This window comes from Pseudovirgaria hyperparasitica (assembly GCF_010093815.1).
Source record: "Pseudovirgaria hyperparasitica strain CBS 121739 unplaced genomic scaffold EJ05scaffold_7, whole genome shotgun sequence".
Taxonomy (NCBI): Eukaryota; Fungi; Ascomycota; class Dothideomycetes; order Acrospermales; family Acrospermaceae; genus Pseudovirgaria; species Pseudovirgaria hyperparasitica.
Genome location: NW_022985555.1, coordinates 132,609 through 155,131, shown reverse-complemented (window position 1 = coordinate 155,131; position 22,523 = coordinate 132,609). Strand labels below are relative to the sequence as shown.

Here is a 22,523-nt window from a genome sequence, read left to right as displayed (position 1 = left end):
AAGCTAGACTCCGAACAGGATTTCTGCAACGGTGCTTATGTTGTTGATCTTTTTCTGAAGGCTATTAGTTGATCCCTCGCTGGTTCACCCCTGTCTATTTGCGAATTTGTGACTCTGTTAGTCATTCGGAGGTCTTGAAAGGAAGTAAAAGTACTAAAGGTATATTTCCCGGTGCTGGAAGCTACTTTGACACTAGGAGCGTTGATGCCGGGAGGTCCGTTCAAGAGATAAGAATGCGCAGAATAGTCCCCCGCTACAACAAAATACACTAGCCATATTAAGCTGCTTACATGATCCGTATTAAATTATCGCGCTATGCCTATCTCCAATGTCCAGAAATAAGTGTGGCGCATGCCACGGGTCTCTCGGGTCTGGAATGTGTCCTTTGTGGCTACAATGCCTCACGATGCCTTCAGGCGAGCGGACAGCATTCGCCCTATAGACTGTTACTAACTTATCATGGATAAGGCAAGGCGAGCATTAGCACGAGGAGTTCCTCCCGGTGTGCCTAGATCGTACCGTGCTCTAGCAGACCACAGCGGAGTCGCTCGAAGTACCCTCCATCGTCGCGCGCATAATGGACCCTCGATGCAGGACAAGGCCCAAAGCCAGCAGTACCTAACACCGTGGGAAGAGAGTGCCCTCGTGAAGTTCATCTTACAGATGTCAGATCTCGGACAGCCTGTACGAATCAAGTACATTCCCTCCCTCGCCTTCGTAGCCACCCGCGCGCGACCCCCGGCAGACAGGCCCCTCAAGCCTCCGAGTAAGAACTGGGCAAAGGCTTTTGAGAAGCGCAACCCAGAAACGGCAGCCAGACGCGTCACGGCGCTAGACTGGAACCGCCACGACAGGAATATCGGTGGAAAGATGATACACTGGTTCGAGGTGATAGGTAGGGTTTTAGGTGATCCCGCCATCCTAGCAGAGAATTTCTATAACATGGACGAGACTGGGGTCATGCTATCGATGCTAGGCTCTGTAAAAGTCCTCGTAGGTAAGGATGATACACGGACTTATAGAGGCGCGCGCGTGAAGCGAACAATGGTTACGGCTGTCGAGTGTATTAGCGCTGACGGTAGGTATCTGAACCCTATGATTATTTGGCCGGCTACCACCCATCGAAGCAACTGGACAGTCTTTCCTACTCCCGGGTGGCAATATGCGTGCAATGAATCTGGATATACCGACTCCAACATTAGCTTGCAGTGGTTTAAGCGAGTATTTGATCCTGAGACTAAAGAACGTGCTAACGGGAGACCCCGCGTATTAATTCTTGACGGCTTTGGGACGCATGAGACTCTTGAGATCTTAGAGTATTGTTTCGCAAATAACATCATCTTATGTCGTCTCCCCTCCCATACATCCCACAAGCTTCAGCCTTGCGACGTTGCTGTATTCGCCCCGTTAAAGGCGGCGTACCGCGACCAGGTGGAACGATTGAGCGAGGAGGTGTCAATACTACTGGCAAGGAGCATTTTACCTCTTTATACAAGCCTGCGAGGGAGCGAGCGTTCACGCCGAAGAACATCAAGGCTGGTTATACTGCAAGTGGTTTGTTTCCATTCAACCCAGAGCGAGTACTTAGGACTGTGCCGAGACCAGCGACTGAACTGACTGTATCGATAATCAACGAAGCACCTTGTCAGCAAGATGCAGTACTGCAAACGCCTGTGACACCAGTGTCAGCAGAGGGCCTCACGTCGCTGCAAGATCTGATTCTGAAGAGGGATGCTCATACTCTTGACGAAACAAGCAAGCAGAGTCTAGAACGACACCTGTTAAAATTCGCCAAAGCTGCCCGATTATCCTTGACGAAGAATGCTCTTCAGCAAAACCGCATTCAACTTTTGACGACGATCAATAACGAAGCTAAACCCCGCAGATCGACTAAGGCAATTATACTAGAACAGGGGTCTGGGACGGTGTTTACTTATGAGCATCTCCAAGAAAAACGGTTAAAGCGTGCCGAAGAGGACGCTGCTAATGAGGCTAAGGTTAAGGCAAGACTTTCTCGGAAGTCTAAAAAGGCTACACAGGACGCGGCAGAAGCCACGACGTCTGCAAGTACGATAAACCGTGGTAGGAAGCGCAAGAGTACTGCGCTGGAAGGCGAGGCGAACTCACTCGATGTTGGGGCTAAACAATCTGTGCCAAAGCGAAAAGTCGCAAGAGTGAGCGATGTTCAGGCAGCAGAAGCCGCAGGAGTGCTATGGATGGCGCCGGTTGCAAAAATGTATTAGGAGGATGCGTCTTGCTAAGCGTTTAGAACTGAACATGCTGTTTAGACTGATGACCAATTACTTCAAGATGTGTCGGTGCCATTGCTTACAGCTTCGTTGGTAACAGGTGTTTGGCGCTATCCCTACTACAGATATTCAATCAAAAACTGCCCAAATCACCGAAGAAATCCCGAGATAATGCGATACGCCATGGCGCGACAACTTGGGCTAAGTCAGCCTCCAAAAGTGCGCTGCCGACACGTCGCGCACCAGTATATAACTCGATCAACAACCATCGCAATCCATGTCGACAACGTACAGCGACAAAGACGAGGCCACTTAACCCGCAAAACGATTACTCCTGCCTATTGTATTGCTCGAAAGACGAAAGCGGCTCTCCTATCGTTTCGCCTGCATCCCACTGTCCGAAGCGATCCTACCCCTTCACGCGATACAGCTCTAAGTTCGCAAACCCCGAAGCGTTGACGAGCCGGCTCCCTCGATCACAATCCTTGCCTAACGCACCTCGCACGATAGAACCTACGCGCTTCCTATCTCATGCCCGAGAAGCATGAGATCACGACCTTCGGAACATGGAGGAGCACATGCAAGACCAGGCTATAGACTATGGAAGTCTTAAATTCCTTGCAGCCGGTGGATCAGGAGTCATATACGCGATCGATGAGGAAAGAATATTGAAGGAGTTCCACGGAGAGGGAATCGACATTGAGCGTCGAGCACTCGAACGTCTGGGACTACATGGAAATATTGTAAGATACTTAGGTGCAACGCACGACGGCCTTATTCTTGAACGTGGTAGAACCGTTCGGACAGTGATTCAAGGAAGCGGAGCGAACCTGATCCCGTTACATACAAAAGTTCGCTGGCTACACGATGCTGCAGAGGGAACGCGATACATGCACAACAATGGCATTCTTCATGCTGACATTGGATGTAATAATTGGATTATAGTTCAGGACCGCCTAAAGATTATAGACTTCGAAGGCAGTAGCATTGATGGGGAAGATGCAGGAGCCTGCTATGAGTGGTTTAGTTATAAGGAATCTACCCCGAGAATTAGCCGGAAGACCGATATCTTCGCATTTGGCTGCGCGATATACGAAGTTATAACGGGCAGACAACCATACGACGAGCTTTTTCCTTTTGAGGATCGAATGATCCGTGTCAAAAAGCTATATGCTGAGAATCAATTTCCAGAAGTCGAAAATATACTGTTGGGTAAATTGATGCAGGATTGTTGGAATGGTACTTTCGATACTATGGATGAAGTTCTTCAAGAACTCCGAGCTAGCTTGCTGGCTACTAGGAAAGTAAACTCTGGCTACGGGAGGGTGAAAGCGGTTTTCTTTAATGCTTTAAGGTCATTGAGGATTTGTTGAGTGCTTAGAGATATGCTGGCTAGGAGATATTTATAAGTACAATGCATGACATGGTATCCATTGTATCCCATCGACACTCTCCTTCCAGGCTGGTTCCTCAACCATGAAGGTCATGCTATTTGTACAGTCAGATGGTTTCATGTAGACGATGCATATAATATAACTGACATCTTCATATTGCACCTGTACGACTATGCCTGAATCTCGACAAAACCTGCATGGAGCGTTTCGGTTTGAAGGTAGGTTTGTGCCAAGAGCCGGATCATACGTGGAGCTCTCACATCTTGGTCCTGGCTTCGGAGAAGCTTCACATCTCTTGTGAAGACGTTTCACGATCTTATGTTGAGCTGGTAATCGACACTGGGAATAGTTGATATCGGCTGTAGTATACCGACACATGGTGAAAAGGCGTAGAAGCGTGGCAGAAAAGCCTTGGTTGGACAGCAGGAGCTCAGCTTAAGTAACTTAGACTTGCTTGCCCCGCAGCTCACCTATGCATGTACCAGGGCTATCACGGTCTAGCTCGCTGCTTATCGTTTCCATACCTCTCTCAATCGCCACATATGTGCCGTCACGGGATGACTTGCCGACTTGAACTGGGATCATGACAATGATAGCTAAGCGTTTTAGAATACGGCCCAGCTCCCTTCATTCTTACACTATATAGCATCAAGTTGCTGCATTCTTTTATCAACCCACTCTAAGCAATTTTCAGCTAAACATACGCTTGTCGATCGGTCACATGACTGTGGGCACCGGCAAAGATTTGTCAGCATAGCCATGATTCCGCACAGCCACAAACACGTGCTTTCGAACCCCGGGATAGATTACACGCTAATCCTATTCAAGTGCGGGGTCGAGAGCGCTCCGAGCTGCCTCCGTCTTAAGTACTGACCAGGGTGGCAACCACGCATAAACAAGCGCGCGACGATGGCCACAAGGCTAATAGTGACTTCTCGCTCCTAAAGTAACATTCTAAGGTCTAGTTAAAGCCAGTCTGTCAATTTAAGAGGTTTTCGAGGCTAATGCAGCGCTGTACAGCGTAGGCCTCAATCCCGGCATAAGAGAAGGCTCTACTGCATCAGGTAGGCAGGCGTCAACAACGTTGTAATTTTTGTATCTCTAAGGGTACGTGCAGTCTATAGTAGGTAAAGAAACTATTAATAGAAGGATGTAGATTAATCTAATGCGCTCAGAGGGTTAGAGTCGCTCAATCTCAAAGTACCTGCAGTCTGTCCCATAACGGGGTGCGTCCCATAACCTAGGGATGGACGTCAATATACTTTACGTCGCATTGATTGATGGACTTCCTATCTGTAACCCATTTCTCTTCTCTATACATCATCTATAGAGGTCCGTGTCACTAGAGGAAGACAGCTAGAGAGCATGTCAATCTTGTGCTGATTGTTTCAGATACTTCGAAGAGAAGATCTTGCTAGATACTTACCTTACTTTAAGGCCCTATGATTCGATCCACATTTCCTATGCTTGGGCTTTTTCCAAGGCCATGAACAAGTTATCCATGATATGGATTACGTTTCTTAGTCAAACATGCCTAGAGGAGCAGTACTTGAATTACTATCTATAAGACTTCACCAGCTTCTAGTAGAATGCTGGGCGGAATGCTGATTACACCCTCACACGCTTTTCCTAAATCAATGGTAATCATTATATAATGATCATGAGTCCTCGGCTTACATCAAATCATTGCATGATTGGTCCAACGGTAGGATATTTGCCTTCCACTTGTGGCGCAAGCAAATGGCTCGGGTTCGACTCCCGGATCATGCATTACATTTTGCATTTTGTTCTTGCGTCTTCCCAACTCTACTTTTCCGTTTCACTCTTAATGGTATTCTCTTTACTCTTTCACACTCTATGGAAATTTCTATAACGTGGTTAATAGATGATCATACTAGTATTGTTATACACGAATAATTCTTCGATCCTCTTATTCTATATAAATCTATCCTTAGCTATACTATCTCTAAATAGTAGACAATTAGAGTGTTATTTAGAGAACTCGACTTAGTATATATATCATACATCTATCTATAAGAAGTCTTCTACTAAGGGTTTCACATTTAATATACTATAATAAGTACCTATTCTTATGTCCGGGCTTCAGCTGCATTTACAGTATGAAATGAATCAGGACTCATTGTTAGGCAGTAGCCAACTTTTGCGATCCATGCGCACGAGAAGTATGTTTGATTTCGCAGGCTCTCAAATAGTTCTGGACATCAATCACATCATAGCAACCTGGATCTGGCATCGACTATGCTCCTGAAAGCAGTTCAGCATGATAATGATGTGACAGAAATTCCTGAACGAACGAAGGAAGGAAGGATGAAGACCTCTTCTACATGTAGGATTTCATTGCGCGAATTAAAAAGAAAACATTGGGATCTTTTTCTCAAAGCCGCATAGAAGTGCACGATACCCAGAACTATCTGTGGGAGGGGTTTTTCCTAGGTCAGACATTGATCCTTCAGGATTTTCGGGGAGTTTGGGAAGCTAAAGCAATGTTGTGGTCTTTGGCAAAAGCGTCAAGTTGTGGGCGCTTGAGAAAAAAAAAATACCGCAGAAAAAGCGATGGATGTAGGTGTTGTTTCAACGCGAGGCAATTTGAGGTACTACTTATAGCTAGCTTGCTCTCTATTCGTTTTTTTGGTTGAGCTGCTTCCTTCTTGTAGATGGATCATTCTGATTGTGATTAGGCTGGTAGACTATTTTTGGGTGGTTTTAGGACGAAGGATTCTAATTGCGGCCCGAAAGAGTTTCTGTGTGATTTGAGGGAACGCCGGATTCGTGCATAGACTGGTCCGGAGTATACGTTTCGAGCTTACCATTGCGGCTTATATACCTATAGAGGGTTGAGGTTCTCTTAGTCTACGGTCTGTCATCGTTGTATAGTTCGTGCCCCCCCCCAGCTTCGTTTCGGCTATGAATGGCCATGCTGTTCCTCACCACACGACGGTGAGTTATTTACTGGAAGAAGGTTCAGAGTCTGGTAGAGTACACGGTCGTGTCCAAATGGGACGTACTTGGCCTTCTAGATGCCGTTATGTGGCTCGATCATCGTCATATCAGTTAGCCAGTTTCAGATGCTACACACGAAGCACTGATCATTCAATTCACGATGCAGATATTGTCCGTTTAGAAGCGGTAATAGCTTCCACGAAGATATGAGGGGCCCGGAAGCTGCTAAGTCGTCCCTACCACAAACCTCGGGCGTATACGGTATTTCCCAGACCTAGCTAAAACGAAGAAGTCAGATCCGCATCAGATTGCCACATGTGAAACAGACTGACTGGGAAGATCATCACGATCTCGGGCCGCTTTTTCTTATCCGCATCCCTGCTTGTCCCTGCAAAGACAATGTATTATTTCTTGGCTATCTCAGAAGCCCAAGTCTTGGCTGCTAGACTCTCTTTTCATGAGACTTTCTGCAGTTGACAAGAAGACCGAAAATCTGCGAGCCTCGGCGGTGTCCAGCGGGAATTTTCGAACGTGCCCGATCGAGTATGTAGGCGGAGAGTCACTTGGCGCTGTCTTGGCAGAGATGATATATATTATTAGGGCATCTGTTAGCCATTTGTTTTTTCCGCCTAATGAGACGGATGTGTGAACTTCCGCAAAATCTGACATTTTTTGCACATGTAGCATTGCCATCGAGTAGGTCAAGTTGTGTTCTGCATGTCGTTCATTCTCGAAAGAAGGTGTCGGCTATTGCTACCTGGCCTGGTGAGAAGAATAACGTCAGCAAGAGGCATCATCATGCCTTCGAATGCACGGCGGTGATTAATTGGGAGTCGATGCCCACAAGAGCCTACATGCAAGTATGCCCAGACGCGCGGCAATAATGCAGGTAAGACAAGAACAAGACTCTGCCGCAGATTCATCCTTTCGAAGCTCCTCGCCAAATCAAATGCAATACAAAGTTCTCTCCAGGTATCAGAGCTGTGAGACGAATGACGAATGACGTTTGATGTTGACCAGGAGTCATAAGACCACACATTTGTCGTCGCACGTGCAAGCTTGCACGGCGGTCCAGCTATGGTGTCATCAGGCAGGTCCGCTTTGTAGCTTGTCAGCTAGTAGAGCACTACGGATTGGCTTAGAAATGTCGATTCTGCCCTGCGTGACTGCGTCGTGAATCGCAAAACGTACAAAGGGTTCGGCATGCTGAACGGCACGCTGACCGTTCTGATGCTGTAATAGCCCTGCGTGATCCTTATCTTGATAAGATTAGGTCATCTACTGATCTAGTGCCGCGTCATCCGCGCAAGCCGAATTGCAGTTGCCGTGGTTCGGGATACAGAGATCGTTGAATCGTACATCCTATGTTTTGAGAGGTTGATGGAGGGACTTGAGAGATATTTTACAAGGGGAAAGCTGGATGGTGTCGCCACCAACCATCACCCGCCGTGCACGCCTTCCAAGGAATTGAAAGAGCACTCGCAGGCTAATTATCTCAGCCTAATTGATTACTGGACGTTCCAAGAACTCCAAGAACGTTCGGCGTCTGTTGGCGGAAGGCTTGGCTGCAGATAATGCCTAAATAAGCGGAATGGTGAAAGCCCGTGTCGAGTCTCATCAAGACGTAGCTAACATTATGATGTTTGGAATCTCTGACTGTGAAGATAATATTGTCTTCCAATCTCATCTACGATGTCTCCGATTGACCCAGCACCGGTACGCGCCGGCGGCATGGTCTCCCACTCAGTGGACGTCGGATGGATCGCCTACAAGACTCTCCTTGTTGGGCTGGTGTGCGCTGTACGCGGTGCTCCGTACCCAATGAAGCCGTAGCGTGATTTATGACCAAAGCGTGAAGAAAGCCTGATTTATCTGGCCTGAGCTACCATGTACCTTGGTGTAATTAAAGTTGTGATGTATATATGCAGGTGAATGTGTCTGAAGTGCCGGACCCGATTGGCAAGAAGCGTGTAGCCTAGATCGTCATAGTCATCAATAATGGCACGTCCAATCAAAGGGGTGGATCTGGGCAGAAGCAGGAGCCAGTGGATATGGAAGCAACATGTGATGGGTATTATATTATATCGACCGTTACAGTGTTACAAGAGTATCTTCCTGCGAGGACATCTAACCATCACCCGTTTGAACAAAATTTTGGTAGCACAAAAGCCGCCGACCCAGGTTTCCCTTTATGCGCCTTTTCCCCAAACATAATAAGTCCGCCCCGGAAGAAAGGGAAACCAATACAATCTAGTGTACTCGAACTCCACCCGAACAGGTCATGTTGCTGAAAACGTAAGATCGTGCGAAGGAAATGTGTATTGTAGAGCAACCGAGCCGTGAAACGCCGAGGTATAGACTTCAAAATCCCCATCAAGTTCCATCACCCATGTCGAACCTATGTGTAATGCCTTTAGAAAATTTACCAACCTCTTTCGGAGGAATGTGATGATGCTTCTTTACAATCTGCCTTGTGGCAAGCTGTGCCATTCGACTGGCGCCCCGTTCCGCCGCGTTCATACCCCAGTTGGGATTTTCGTAGCTCTCCGGTGTGCAGCAATCGAGTCCCAGGAAAAAGCCCGATGAAACTACCTCCTTCATTGTGATACGTTTCGAGGGATCTGGATGTAGCATCTGGAGGATCGTCTTGCGCATAGTAGGCGGTTCGATTCGCCTGAAAAGCGGACCAACCAGAGGAGATGAGTCCAAGACATTTCTGATGATGCCATCAGGGTGTTCTTTGAGCCATGCCTCCCATCCAGCTTCGAAGCGCACGTAATATTGATCTACTTCTGTCGCAGATTGCCACGGAGACCCTCCAAAGGTCATGGTGACAAAGACAATAGCAGTAGACCAAACATCCAGGAGTCGAGGGTCATATTCGACATCTTTCCTCAAGACCTCTGGAGAGACATAGGGGAGGCTACCGCAGAGGCCTGGGTGACACAACCGTACTTCCCCCATGTTCTTTCCACACTGTCCACCAGAAGCACGTAGACCCGGATGCTCACCGCAGAAAACTTCCGACACTCCAAAATCGGAGAGTTTCAACCCTCCATTCTTGTCCATCAGTATGTTCTCCAATTTGATATCGCGATGGGCAATGCCATGACTATGGAGATAGTCGACAGCTCTGCAAATCTGCTTGAAGAAACATAGGCGGTCTCCTTGCGAATAATGCGTCTTGAACAAGCCACGCTCAACCAAGGCATATAACTCGCCATGGTTACAGAATTCCATAACGTGATTCCAACGAGCTGGTTTACCGTGGGTACAAAGGCGTACCGTGGTGACGATGTTTGGATGATTCAACGCCTTGGCGATACTGAACTCGGACTTGATCTTCTTCAAATATTCGTCCTCGTTCTCGGTTCTATCTCGAAGTCTGTATTCTTTCACTGCAACGAGATCCTCCGAGTATCCCTTCTTTTGCATAATCCGGACTTCTGCAGTAGCGCCAACACCAAGTCGCTTTCCACGCTTTCCTGGGAGTAGGCTCGCTCTCTTGAACTCAGTGTCCAGCTCGCAGTAGTCCACGTTAAACTCATCCGGCAAGCTTGTACTCAAGCGTCGTGCCTTCATTCCAGTACCCTCAGCAGCGTGTTTCGAAAAAGTACCAAAAAGAGGAACGGGAGGCTCATCGGAGTCATGGCTCTGCTTTGGAATGCTCTCTGTGCTAGCTGAACGTTGTCTTTCTGGTCTCTTATTCTTCCCAAACGCGAAAGTCTTACTCTTATTCGGACGTGTGTCTGTTGCAGACTGGAGGCGGGTAAGAGAGTTTGAGGACTTGTATTTCTGATCGGAACTCGGCTTGTTGTTGACTTGCTTCTGAGAGTCTAGTTGGTTCCGGATATCGCCCATCGGATCATGGTCATGATTGTTGGCGGGTGAGCTAGGAGAAGGTGGAGAATTAGTGGCTGATGTGCGCGGTGACTCTTTCGCGGGCCAGGCACCCAGTCTACGTGGAATGACAGCGCTGGCAGGAGTAACCGTTGTTCGGGGTATGTTGGTATTGACTGTTGGCAGTTGGCTGAGGTCGGCCTTGCTCGATCTCGAGCGGATCAGCTTGTTGCGAACAGAGCCAAACACTTTGCCAATGCCATTCTTCGCGACGGGTGCAGATTCGACCGAGGTCTGCGACATTTCGGACAGATTTGTTGATCTCGGAGTAGGCCGTGGACGAGGCTCTGAGTCGTAGAAGGCTTTCGGTGATGGAACGGCATTCGCGGAGGAGTGTACTGCACCGTTATGATGTGAGCTCTGAGGTTTGAAAGTATGTCCAAACTGGAACTCTGTAGGAGTGAGAGGCTCAAGGGGTTCACTACTTGTATCGTTGTTCTCCTCTTCTTCAGGTATAGGTACAGGCTTGTTGCGATTGTATGCAGGCGGGCCGGAGGAGGTATGATTTGTGGGATGAGCCAGGCCGGGCACATCAGCGAGATGTGCCGGGCTAGGGGCGGAGCGCAGTTCAAATTGTGCAGTCGACATAGCTATGTCTTGGTGTCTTGGCCTGTAAGAATGGATGCGTCGCGAATGTGATCAGCGAAAGCGGTGTAGCGGTCCTCGGCGACACAACGTCCACACAGGCTTGGCGAGCAGACACGGACGGATAAATACAGGTGTAGCGTGTGTCAACGGGGTTGTTAGTCGGAAGTACTCGTGCTATGCTCTTTGCAGTGAGCTGGTTGAGTGATATTCCGAGTCGAGAGCGGTCGAGGAAGAATGCCTGATGACGTGAATATCAGAGCCCGTGTAACCACGAAATCTGGGAGGAGGTCTGGGATCGATGCGCAGCAGATCCGCCATCCAAAGTACGGAGCGTCTGTGGAGGCGGCGGTTGGAGAGGTAGAGGGTGAAAGGCTAAGAGGATGTGTGACGGTGTGACGGTGTTGCGGATGTTGTTATTGTTATAAGGTCGAGGAAAAGACTTGTGTAGAGTGGAGAGTCGGAAAGCGATGGAAGTGGGCAGCAGATGAAGACAGCAAGAGCGAAAAGGCGAGTGGGGATTCATCCATCAAACCATGGGGCGGGATAGAGGTATTTGTGTGTGGTGGTAGGCTTGTGTGAAGGGGTGAGCATGGAAGCTCTTCTGAAGAGAGAGGCAAAGCTGGGAGTGGGCGGCGGTATTAGGTGGGCAAAGGCTTCCTGCTGGGGGGCACTGGCACTGGCACTGAGACTGAAAAGACTAGGTAATTACTGGGAACTGGGAACTGGGAACTGGGGACTGGGGACTGGGACTGGAATAAGACCGGCTGTCACTCTCTCATCTCAGCCATTTTGCTCAGGCCGATGAAGGTTATTAATACCTGCGATTGATTGCGGACGCCTCCTCCCTTGAAACACTACTGAACTTCACTCGATTCAGCGCTCTCTAATCACTATCTAGGTTACAAACCGTGGGATAAGACTCGGCCGATGGACAAGTGGGCGCGAGCAATGAATGCTTAATGAACGAACACGAGCAGCGAGCGGCGGGCGGGGGAGGAGGCGTGCAGCAGGTGAAGGTTGGCGTGTGTGGGCGGCGCTAAGTAGAGTAGAGGGTCATCAGAATCCATGGGCGGCGCCGCGGCGACCGGCGGAGGGGGGGAGGGGGCGATGATGGCGTGCATTGGGCCGGCGATACAGCAGTTGGGAGAGCGAGCTGGAGTGGCATGAGCCATGGGATTGAATGTGAGAGGATGAGGGGGCCTTATTAGGGCTAACGTTAAGGGCTAGCTAATTGTTAGAGGCACCTACAGTAATCAATAGGGCTTGTCCCGTCGCCAGTCTGGACTCTCTGCAGTAAAGTGAAAAGTGAGGGCAAGGCGGGAACAGCACTAGACGGTTTATTACTGCATTGCTAATGTAAAACATGCCAACAAGCGCAGACAGCTGTGAATAATGTCCGGTGCCCTGACTGATCGGCACATTTATCATCCAGCACTGTCGTTGTCTCAGGAGCTTATAAAATATGTTCCGTGGCCGTGATAGACCCGTAGTCGTCCATCCAAATCCAACCACGGACCGTCCGAAGCCTTCTAGAAGACCAAACTAGTATCTCGTGGCCCGTTGCTGCATCTTCATGGTAGGATGGCTTGCGACGCTGACTGTCCCCAACTCTGGTGTCTCGAAGGACAGGACGATGTTAGATTTCAAATCGAGTCCTGATAGTCCCTCCTCTCGGACCAGTGATGCGGATCACGATTCCTGTTAGGCATGTGGTGTACGCGATGCGTGTCGCTTAGACACATTGTATCGCGAGTCACATTCTTGTCTAATCAAGGAACAGACCGGTAACCGTTTACGGGACAAACATGTACAAATATCAGACACTATCTACGCTGATTCAGGCATGTGTTAGAAAGGCTCCTTTGACAACGTCATACAAAGAATCCTTGTCTGATTGCATTCCGTCAACGTTCAGATCAGGTCAATGATATCAAAAACAAAAGTCACAGGACAGAAGAACAGGTCTTTTACTATGATGCCACAGCTGCGCTCAATTCGAGCAGCTTTCCTTTGCGGGCATATTCTGGACGCTGATGCTAACGACCCGGGCGGCAATGGCGATATCTCTCTCATGACGTTGGCGGCTGCAGGTGCTCGAGCCTGCTTTGTTTCGGAGCTAATACTGAAGTGGTATCCCGCGCCTATCTCCCAGGATTCCTGAATAGAACGATTAACATCAATAATGAGATACTCGGTTGCTTTTTCGACTAAGAACGAGGTGTGGTATGTAACGCTTGCATATAGATGAAATGCATCAGCCTACGAGCCTGTTGGTCATGTACGCCGGAGAAGGCAGTAGTTCCGCTTGAAGTACCTCTGTTCTTCTATTTTATTATACTCTGCTGTGTGCATACATAATCCGAGCCATAACAGAGAGAGTATGCCGCATCTTTTTTACTAGGTCGCCCATGCAAAGACGTTGGGGCTTCCTTTCTCTGGCCACGCTGCTTGTACTTCTTGGCGCAAACGGTTCAGAAGGAGTTCTGTTACTTTTCGCAATCCTCACTGTATGCCAGACTTACCTTCGCCTTGATGCTTCTCTCATCGTGATGATCTGCTGCAGGATCGTTCCCACTCTCGAAGCGAGTACTGTTGTCGATTGCCTGTTGGATCTGCGGACTTGCATGTATTGAACCAGCTCCGGTTATGCCATGGCCCCAATTCGCATTACCTCGCATTAGCCTTGCATTTTAGCGGGCTGCATCAAACACCGATGGCCTCTCAGAAATCTTCAAGCCGAGCTCGTATACAACGGAGGACTCAAAGGCTGATGGCCGACGCTAAATCGGACGTTATTTGTTCTTTGTTCTTTCAGGGACCTATCCTTCCAGATCACACCGCATGTCCATTTCGAGTTCCAGGAGGCTCGGATTGGCAGCCTGGAAGTGACAGCGTGCAGAGCCCCTCCGTCTCGAAGGAACTCACTCACAGCATTGTGACTAAAGCCACAAGTCTGTTTTGTTGACCAAGGTGCGATCTCGCTTGCTGGAATGATCTAAGTCTGTGTGAAATGCGGAATGCGTTGAGCAACGCGTGTGGGGGTGGGGTTTTCCTCTCTCCACGAAACCGTCCGGCATCAATCTAATTGTCCTGCAGCACATCCATGTATCCCGTCCGCCCCGCATCAATGTCTCGCGCGAAGTCGCTAATCACACCTATGCATAATGTCGTCGTAGCAGTACATGGCAGAAGGTCGTATCCGGTCCCGGATTCGTTCACCACCTAAAAATCACCTCCACTGCAATTCCCAACATAGCAGCAGCAAGTCTGTGGTATTGTACCACGAACAATACAGGCTTGATTTGACTTATATGAAAGTTTAACGACCTGGGGCTGGATTTAAGTCCATACACGGGTCCGTGGGACCTCGTATTGCTAGCCCTCATATTGAACTAGGTTCAGGATTCAAGCTCTGAGAATTGTTGTGGCGCGGCCCGATGGGTGATCGGCACCAACAACGTTCAGCTCCAATTCGACATACTTCACACAATACAGGTGAATAGTCTCCGATTGCGGCTCGTCTGATATATTTTGTGATCTATACCGACAGCGAACTTACGCATTATGCATAGGTATGTGTATGCTCATACCTAATTACATAGGCCGTTTCCCACTCTGTACTGTGCAGGAGGAGCACGCGACCAAATCATGCGATTGCTGCTTTCTCATTGGTTTAGCAAAATGACAACGACTATAGCCCTAATGTCGTGTGGGACGGAATTACACTACTGATTAATTATATACCGCTTTCTGCTGCAGCTTTACGATATTGCAATTCCTGGTGCAAAGTGAAAAAATATCGACCCACTGCCAGCGCACTCGATCGTACTCGTCGTTTCAATCGTACTTGCAATTATATTACTCCGCTGGCAGCTGTGCTGGCATACCACAGTACGCAGATGTGGACCCGATCGATTGATGTTGTTTGATCCCTTAATTCTCTCCAAGATGCAGGTGATCGATCCATAATGAATAAACTATACGACATGTACCTATGTATGGTCTTGGCAGGCCAAGCTCAAGCTTTCCTCCAGAGAACTTGGCACAAGCGCCACCACTTCCCGGCTTGGCCTGATTGTGCTTCATCTTCAAGTGTTTATTCATATAGTCCGTTAGACACCCACCCAGGTCAAGGTACTACCACCATCTAGGTATGCCTTGTAACAGCGTGGTCACAAGGACCTGCTTCACTGTTGAGAGATCCTGCCAGCAGCAGCAGGCGACCTCGTGAAACACTGCGATCGACAAGCCGCAGGAAAAAGTATACTATTTGCTCGTTCTTACACGCTGTTTGAGCAGACTACATTATTCCAAGACCTTGGCTTCCGCTTGCTGTCTTGTCTTACGAGCTTGTGCAGCCAACCACCCTACCAATACTCCTTGTTCGAACTGATATGTGTTGCAGATTGTCACTAGGCGCTGATTCGAGCACAATGTAGACATCGGATATCTTGGCACGAGGAGTCATTAAGTTCCCATTCAAGCAAGATGGTCGGAGAGATGGGACAAACCGTCCACTCGAGCGGTTTCACCAACTCACTACCACCGCCACGTTTGAAGCAGGAGCGCTAATCACCGCTACGAGCCAAGCCGGGATGCCATTAACACCATTCGTTACGCCATTCTTTCAAGCATGCAATAGCTTCCGAAGTCTCACGATCTCTTGGTAGCCAAGGACTGTACGAAAATGTCTATACGACTAACTGTCTGGCTTGTCTATGGTCTTTGTACGCCAAGTAAGATGCAGGAATCATCCAATGTGACGATGATTGTCTCAAGCATTTTACGTGAAGCGAACCGGACTTCTAAGGGGCAAAGAACAAAGCACTCCATGCGCATGATCAAAGGGCCCACTGAAGCGCGATGTTCAGAATTTATACGGAGTTTTGATAACATCTCAGATGATTGTAACAATAGAGAGGCGAAGCTGCATAGCCACGGCGATGGGTAAGACACAAACTATACCAAGGACATAACCTACCGACTTTGAGTTTATGTGGCATTGTCACGATGACAGTCAGTCTTGACAACATCCTGCGTCCGGTTATAGAACATCATAGATTGGCCATCGACGTCGACTATGCTGAGATTGTTCGCTAATGCTATGGACTTTGACGGCCATCAACTGGATATGCAATCTTACTTGGCACCAGCGACCGTTATTCTTTGATAGCTTGTGGCATGCCGCCCGTATATGGATCAGCTACAGCATGAGTGACCAGCGAGATAAGGTAGCGTCGAGCTTCCCACCTCCATCAGACCAGGAGATGCTGCCATGTCTCTCGGTCACCGTCAGAGTCAATCGAGACGCCGGACCTCTCCCGCGAAACACGTTACAATTACCCTGTACAACACGTAATCGCCGGGGTTCCTCATTTGCTCCAAGCTTCAACTCTCTCGAGTAAGTGCGATCATGTATAACTTAAACAAGGTCTTCTGCATGCCAGCCTCTTGGCTCATAAGCCCGCCTGCACTTGTGGACGATGCGTGTGTAGAGTACATCGACGAATGCTTTAGCTTCGGCGTGGCCCCGCGTCAGGATCTTACAGCTAGACCCTGTACCTGGTTCCACTTGTAGATCTGCTTATGGCTTGCAAGAGCATAATACTATAGTCTATCCTCGGCGGGAGTTTGTGAGCCTAAAGTTTGTTTGCTATGCTGACATCTTGTACGTTACGCGTATTCAGATGATGGTCCGCGTACTCCCTCGGTATGGGACAGAACATGCAAGACGTAATACCTGGATTCCCGCACTTTGAACATCTGTGACCGTGGCTAATCAGCTCGACCTCTTGACATCTGCCTATGAAGAATACCCGGGTCCGCTCTAGTGAAGCCAAGACTTGCAGATCCGCCTGTGATGGCTAACCAGGAAGGACATTGAACACAATGGTCCCTGACACATGAATAGAGCCATAAGTTATACACACCATTGACTGTTGTTTAGCTAGGGCATGGCATGAGACTTTCCAGCTCGAGTGTCGGACTGTTTAAGTTCGAAATCTTGCAAGGTAGTGAGCCTTTCCAGGTACCCTGCCGTGAAGTTACGAGTTCCTTAACGATATCTATCCTCCATCTTGTCGAGGTGTTTTGAGGACTGATAAGGGATACACAGTTATTGGATGAGCAACATACTGCCGGATACAGAACATCAGGGGTCAATCGATTGGAATTCATCTCAAACCTTCCCGTATATGCATGACGTGTCCTGCACTACAACCTAAAGCTACTTAATGCCTGTGCCGAGATATGTCTTGTTCTGATGCCTACTCGACCTTCCAGGGACACAGCGCGAAATAACTAATTACTTTTAGCATTACTCCTTAATGACCGATGGCATGTGGTAGGATCAGCGGGCTGTAGAGATGCCTGGGACGCTCAACGACGACAATCGGATTGCGATTACTGTTTCCGGTCCTCAGGAGCTAATGAGGCATCATTAATAGTTTTAGCCATATAGCATGCATGTGAATCACCTCCTAAAGTCCATAAGCAGAATCACTTTAGCAGACGCTATCCACTCGACCAAGATTCACACTTATATGTACAAGGATCCGCGATGTACCGACCATCTAGTAGTAGCATAATATACAAAACGCCCGTATGATGCCCCCAGTCCCTCCTCTCTCTCACGCCTCCTTCCTCTGCTTGAACCCCGCAGGCTTCACGATCCTGCCCCCAACGACTCCCTGCGGCACCAATTTCTCCGCCTGTGCCCTCGCTGCCTCCTCTTCTTGTATCCTCAACGAGTCCCGCTGCCGCACCTTCGGCCTCGGCGGCATGATACCCGCCATGCCCAGTATCCGCCAGCATGTGTCGCTCGGCTGCGCACCGACTCCGATCCAGTATTTCGCGCGCGAGATGTCCAGTTTGATGTCTTTGTGCTTACGTGCAGTGGGCGGGGAGCCGGGGGCCGGGGGCTTGGGGATTGGGTCGTAGGTGCCGAGGACTTCCATGGGCAGGGAATTGCGGGCGGTACTGTTTTTGGTTTCGTTAGTTTGAAGAAGAAGAGGTGAGAGGTGAGAGGAGAGCGGTACCGGGCCTGTGCAAGGACGATGTTGTAGAAGGGGGCGTGTCGCTTGCCGAAGCGTGCGAGACGAATGCGGAGGACCATTGTGGTGAGCGGTAGTGTGGACGAGTTGAGGAAGGGGGATGGAAGGCTTGATGGTTTCGCCGCGAGGATTGGATCAATGCACCATATGTCAATGTATAGATGCGATCGAGGTATATGCGGATGGGTATCGGGGTGAGATTATTGGTTGCCAAGTCAGATTGGAGTTGGTGGTCTAGGTCAGGATGAAGTGAAGCTCAGGTCGTATTGAAGTCTCACGATGAAAGTTTCGGCGGCGCGTCGGAAGTGGTGAAGGCAAGCGGAGCGGAGGTCTTGGCGCGACTCTACTACGCTACCAACGTGACCTAGCATGAAGACACAGTCCTACGGGAACAATGGAGCAAGATAGAGCCATCCGATACTACGCTACTGACATTGTTGACAGAGCCGAAATAGTAGACTTAACATCCGGTCTGCCACTCGCGAATTCTACGGCAGCGGCTTTGATATATAATTTATTTTTGCAATATTGGCCTCAGGCTTCTTTACTCCCCATCAGAGCTGACAGGACTTTGCTAACATGCTAGAAGATTATATATTTACAGAGCGGTGTTAGAACCAGAGGTAAATGGTTCATTAGGCTAAGCCAATATATTTTAAGATTCCTACTCAAAGGCCTTGTTGCTTGTCTGAGAGTGCAGCAATCTGATTGGTTGGCGTGTCGAACCTTAAGGATGATGTAATGTTGTCCTCGTTTATACTTGGGGTTCACACGTTCACAGCAACAACATTTACATTCTGTGCTCTATCTCAGACCCGATTGGCAACAACCTCAGACGCAATATATTGGTCAGCCTTAAACGGGAACACCATTACCACCAGTCATGGCGCTTCGAGTAAGCCGATTCAACAGTAGCGTCGTCTAGATCCATGATTGACCAAAAGTCTAGACTCTCTCCGCAGCTAATGCTGCAGCCTTGGATAAAGAGCTGATGAGCACTGGAGCTTATTCCCTCGACCAATTGATGGAGCTAGCGGGACTATCTGTATCCCAAGCTGGTAATAATTGCAAACTGCGTAAGCGTGATGCCTCTTGTGCCGAGCTAATTGCTACTCAGTTTATAAACTTCTACCCCTGAACAAGGGTACAAGAGTCCTCGTGGCTTGCGGTCCAGGAAATAATGGTAAATGGCTGACCCAATCGAGTTTGGAAAGGAATACATCCTGACTCCATCCAGGTGGCGATGGCCTCGTAGCAGCACGACATCTCCACCACTACGGCTACCAACCAGCTATTTACTACCCGAAACAAAATAAAAACGAGCTATACCAGGTATGTCAGTCTAAGTTTCGACCCCTTCCAATGGCTTGTGATCCTCCCACATCAGTCCTATTACCATGAAGACTGTCAAATGTCCAAGCTAGAGAGGCGTGATGTCTAGTCTATTTGCACTTTTCAACATTAACCAACACCGGCCTTGTCTCGACTTCCACTCTTCTCAGCGCCGGTCTGAACTATTTCCACCGTCGTAGAAACTTTTGTTTTCTCTCGAACTTGCTCTTTCCGAAAACCCCTTCCATAGCTCATCACTCTCACTGTATTGCTTTTGATCATACCTGGTCCAAACTTCTTGCTTCGATCGATGCTGAGATCTCCTTCAGCGTCTGACAACGCAACTCCACGCACTCAAAGTTCCCTTCGTCACCTCCCTCCCTAACCCGCTAACAACGTCAACCTACGACCTCATCCTCGACTGCATCTTCGGTTTTTCCTTCAGTGGCTCCATCCGCGAGCCGTTCCCGTCAGTCATTGCTGCCCTCGCTTCGACCACCGTTCCTGTTCTTGCCGTCGATGCACCCTCAAGCTGGGATATTGAGCATGGCCCGCCTAGCGAGGGACCGGGAAAGGATTATCACCCCGGGGCGCTGATTAGTCTGACGGCGCCGAAGCCGCTGGTAGAGAAGTTTAGGGGAAGACACTTTGTAGGAGGGCGTTTTCTGGGAGCGGAGGTCGCGGAAAGGTATGGATTGGTTGTGCCGCCGTATGAGGGCGTGGCACAAGTTGCTGAGGTACCAGTGGACGGAGAGGGGAAGCTATGAGTATGGCCTACTGAGATGATGATGATGATGATGAATGTCAGAATGCAAGAAGGGGAGTTGATTTCTAATATTAGAGCTGGGACGGGAAGAGCACATGATAATTAAGGCGTTGACAATGTATTTATTTAAGATTGATGAGCAATACCCCAATCAATGCGCAGCGACCAGGAAGGTATTCGTTCCCAGACATACTACCATAACAAAGAACCCATAAATAGCTAGCCCTAGACTGGCCTTCCGCAGCAACGTTCTTCTCCAATGCCGTCGCATCTTCACATCTGTTATAGCCTGCAGAAACCCGCTGCTCTCTAAGTCTTCCGCGTCGTAGCCCGCCTCGTCGTCGTCTTCCTTCATCAGCTTCTGATGATGTGGCGACTCTGGGTCTGAGATTTTATAGTAGAAAAGTCCCGGCAGGATGAAGCTGATGGTTGTGCTGCCCGTGCTCCCGACGTATGCGAGCACTTTCTCAAGCGAGGTGACCGTCATCGCTACGACGTATGATAATACAATGATGATGGTCGTGATTATTGCGAACCGGATGTCGGACATTTCGCGCTTGGGTTGAAAAAGGGCCGTCCTCTGAGGGGGTGAAGGGGACGTCGAATTAGGGGTAAGGAGGCCGGTGCGAGAGGGAGATGGATCAGCGCTAGAGCCGCGGTTACGCTGTGGGCGCCAGTTGATGACTGCATCAACGGAAGCGCGACATGGATGTACTTGAAGTGGATAGGAGAACATGACGAGGACAACGATGGCGGCCCGGCCGAAAGTAGAGGCTGGAGAATGTGGATCTTCTACGTGTGAGCAGTTTGTCCAGGACTAATGGGGTTTCCCGACTTACACATCTGCACAATGTTACCGCTGACGTTGTCACCGTATGATAGGTACCCTGTGATACCACAGAGGATGTATAGCATACAGGCAGATCCAATGCTTGCCACTACTACTGCTGTAGTCCTGGATTGAGAATTATCGAAAATCTCGTTCAAGATCGAGAACATCTAGAGAAGATTAGAAAGAGTGAAAGAATTCTCATCATGATCCTTACATTTTGATGACAAGTATAAGCAAAAACAATGACTGGGAACGCGGCCAACGCAGACACTGGGCCTGCCCATCTGAAGACGCGGACTTCACCCCGGTCTTCCAGAGTGTCGCCTTTGATAAAATGCACTAGAATAAGTAGGACGAGATAAGCGATGGAGATCAGGGCAATGATGCTTGTATACTTTAGGGAGTCTAGTCGGCGTAAGAATGCTAGTGGAATGACGATTAACCTAGAGAAAGCTCATTAGGGCTCTGTAGCTACAGCAAAGCGCAGTTGCTTACATGAATGCAGTAATCCAGAATTGTCGGTCCACTAAGAATGCAGTCTCTGCAGCTTTCTCGCTGAATCCTTTAACCACGCCAGGCATGAGATCACCGATAATGATAAGGTAGCTGACCCCGACTCCAAAGCACTTGAGTGCGATGGCGCCGTCGAAAACGACGGCCGCATTCGGGTATGTTAGTTTGGCGAGCGCAGCAAAAGACGACGCGCCACGCTCTACATATCTTGCGCATCTTGATTGCAGATATAGGCCAAATCCGGCCGTGAGACCTGCCCACGCGACCACGAATATCCCAAGAAAGATGCCCATTTGTGCGAGCGCATGTGGCATAGCAAGTAGACCAGCTCCTAAGACTACATTCTTTTGTTAGCATCTGCTTTTGCAACTTGATGTTATTCTTCCATACTGGTATTGAGCAGGTTTATTACACTGCTGATCCATGTTGCCTGCCCGATGGGACCTGCGTCCTTCTTCCCTCCTCTTCTGGACCTAGACCCAGGTGTGAGCAACCTCTTGTGTGGGCGTAAAGGTACGCCATCGTCAAACTGACCGTCTTCCTCTCGAAGATGCCGCGCTGGCTGGCCTGCTCTCATGTTCATCTGCTTGTTCTGGCACTGTTGAGTAATTCGTCATGCTTCCCCGACGTGTTTTGGTAGCAGAATCATAAGGGTGCTCGGCGGACAGGATCACGAATTAATACACGGGAATTGATCGCTAAACGAGTGGAACAATCGAAGAGGTATCGCTGTGGTAAGGATGTCGGCAGGGTAAGGTGGGTGTTGCGCAATGACGAAAGTTGGGGTCTTGAAGAGTGATAGCGATGAAAGGTCATAAGGATGCCTCAGGCGCAGGACGAATCAGCGTGCTCACGTCGCCAAGCCACTCCGCGAGGTAGTTTACCTATTATTAAATACATTGTGTAGGTATGTATCTAAGACTAGAATTTCTTGTT

General features: G+C 49.0%; 6 protein-coding genes and 1 non-coding gene across 7 annotated transcripts; 3 read left to right on the top strand and 4 right to left on the bottom strand.

Moving 5' to 3' along the window:
- Nucleotides 1-2,461: 2,461 nt before the first annotated feature.
- Nucleotides 2,462-3,737, top strand: EJ05DRAFT_475667 (kinase-like protein). Its single transcript, XM_033743858.1, has one exon. The coding sequence runs from the start codon at nucleotides 2,816-2,818 to the stop codon at nucleotides 3,620-3,622; it is 807 nt and encodes a 268-aa protein (XP_033600793.1). The 5' UTR covers nucleotides 2,462-2,815; the 3' UTR covers nucleotides 3,623-3,737.
- Nucleotides 3,738-5,331: 1,594 nt separating this feature from the next.
- Nucleotides 5,332-5,413, top strand: EJ05DRAFT_t40. The gene has a single exon. It is a non-coding gene; the product is annotated as a tRNA-Gly (tRNA).
- Nucleotides 5,414-8,977: 3,564 nt separating this feature from the next.
- EJ05DRAFT_438508 (Pkinase-domain-containing protein) lies at nucleotides 8,978-10,465 on the bottom strand (the record flags this gene model as incomplete). Its single annotated transcript, XM_033741833.1, has 1 exon — nucleotides 8,978-10,465. The coding sequence occupies one exon, from the start codon at nucleotides 10,463-10,465 to the stop codon at nucleotides 8,978-8,980; it is 1,488 nt and encodes a 495-aa protein (XP_033600792.1).
- A 2,538-nt stretch (nucleotides 10,466-13,003) lies between these two features.
- On the bottom strand, nucleotides 13,004-13,770 carry EJ05DRAFT_499866 (uncharacterized protein; the record flags this gene model as incomplete). The annotated part of the gene is made up of 2 exons (XM_033746909.1): nucleotides 13,004-13,351; nucleotides 13,615-13,770. 2 exons carry the CDS (start codon nucleotides 13,768-13,770, stop codon nucleotides 13,004-13,006), a joined length of 504 nt encoding a protein of 167 aa, XP_033600791.1.
- Nucleotides 13,771-17,433: 3,663 nt separating this feature from the next.
- EJ05DRAFT_475664 (ribosomal protein S16) lies at nucleotides 17,434-18,438 on the bottom strand. Its single transcript, XM_033743857.1, has 2 exons — nucleotides 18,130-18,438; nucleotides 17,434-18,070 (listed from the first exon to the last, which is right to left on the bottom strand). The coding sequence occupies exons 1-2, from the start codon at nucleotides 18,204-18,206 to the stop codon at nucleotides 17,722-17,724; spliced, it is 426 nt and encodes a 141-aa protein (XP_033600790.1). The 5' UTR covers nucleotides 18,207-18,438; the 3' UTR covers nucleotides 17,434-17,721.
- Nucleotides 18,439-18,561: 123 nt separating this feature from the next.
- EJ05DRAFT_475663 (AI-BP family protein) lies at nucleotides 18,562-20,447 on the top strand. The gene is made up of 5 exons (XM_033743856.1): nucleotides 18,562-19,039; nucleotides 19,094-19,202; nucleotides 19,262-19,327; nucleotides 19,382-19,476; nucleotides 19,806-20,447. Exons 1-5 carry the CDS (start codon nucleotides 19,028-19,030, stop codon nucleotides 20,241-20,243), a joined length of 720 nt encoding a protein of 239 aa, XP_033600789.1. The 5' UTR covers nucleotides 18,562-19,027; the 3' UTR covers nucleotides 20,244-20,447.
- On the bottom strand, nucleotides 20,318-22,239 carry EJ05DRAFT_464106 (vacuolar amino acid transporter-like protein 6). Its single transcript, XM_033742737.1, has 5 exons — nucleotides 21,978-22,239; nucleotides 21,570-21,924; nucleotides 21,289-21,517; nucleotides 21,082-21,241; nucleotides 20,318-21,031 (listed from the first exon to the last, which is right to left on the bottom strand). Exons 1-5 carry the CDS (start codon nucleotides 22,168-22,170, stop codon nucleotides 20,394-20,396), a joined length of 1,575 nt encoding a protein of 524 aa, XP_033600788.1. The 5' UTR covers nucleotides 22,171-22,239; the 3' UTR covers nucleotides 20,318-20,393.
- Between the last annotated feature and the right edge of the window lie 284 nt (nucleotides 22,240-22,523).

Excerpts from the sequence above, each read along its gene's own strand:
- EJ05DRAFT_464106 (XM_033742737.1), bottom strand. The coding sequence starts at position 22,170 with ATGAACATGAGAGCAGGCCAGCCAGCGCGGCATCTTCGAGAGGAAGAC. Across the intron at positions 21,925-21,977 it reads AATAAACCTGCTCAATACCA|TCTTAGGAGCTGGTCTACTT; the intron begins GTATGGAAGAAT and ends AAAAGAATGTAG. Across the intron at positions 21,242-21,288 it reads CTTATACTTGTCATCAAAAT|ATGTTCTCGATCTTGAACGA; the intron begins GTAAGGATCATG and ends AATCTTCTCTAG.
- EJ05DRAFT_475664 (XM_033743857.1), bottom strand. The coding sequence starts at position 18,206 with ATGGTCCTCCGCATTCGTCTCGCACGCTTCGGCAAGCGACACGCCCCC. Across the intron at positions 18,071-18,129 it reads ATCGTCCTTGCACAGGCCCG|TACCGCCCGCAATTCCCTGC; the intron begins GTACCGCTCTCC and ends AACCAAAAACAG.
- EJ05DRAFT_475663 (XM_033743856.1), top strand. Across the intron at positions 19,328-19,381 it reads TTGCGGTCCAGGAAATAATG|GTGGCGATGGCCTCGTAGCA; the intron begins GTAAATGGCTGA and ends GACTCCATCCAG. Across the intron at positions 19,477-19,805 it reads ATAAAAACGAGCTATACCAG|CGTCTGACAACGCAACTCCA; the intron begins GTATGTCAGTCT and ends GATCTCCTTCAG.
- EJ05DRAFT_475667 (XM_033743858.1), top strand. The coding sequence starts at position 2,816 with ATGGAGGAGCACATGCAAGACCAGGCTATAGACTATGGAAGTCTTAAA.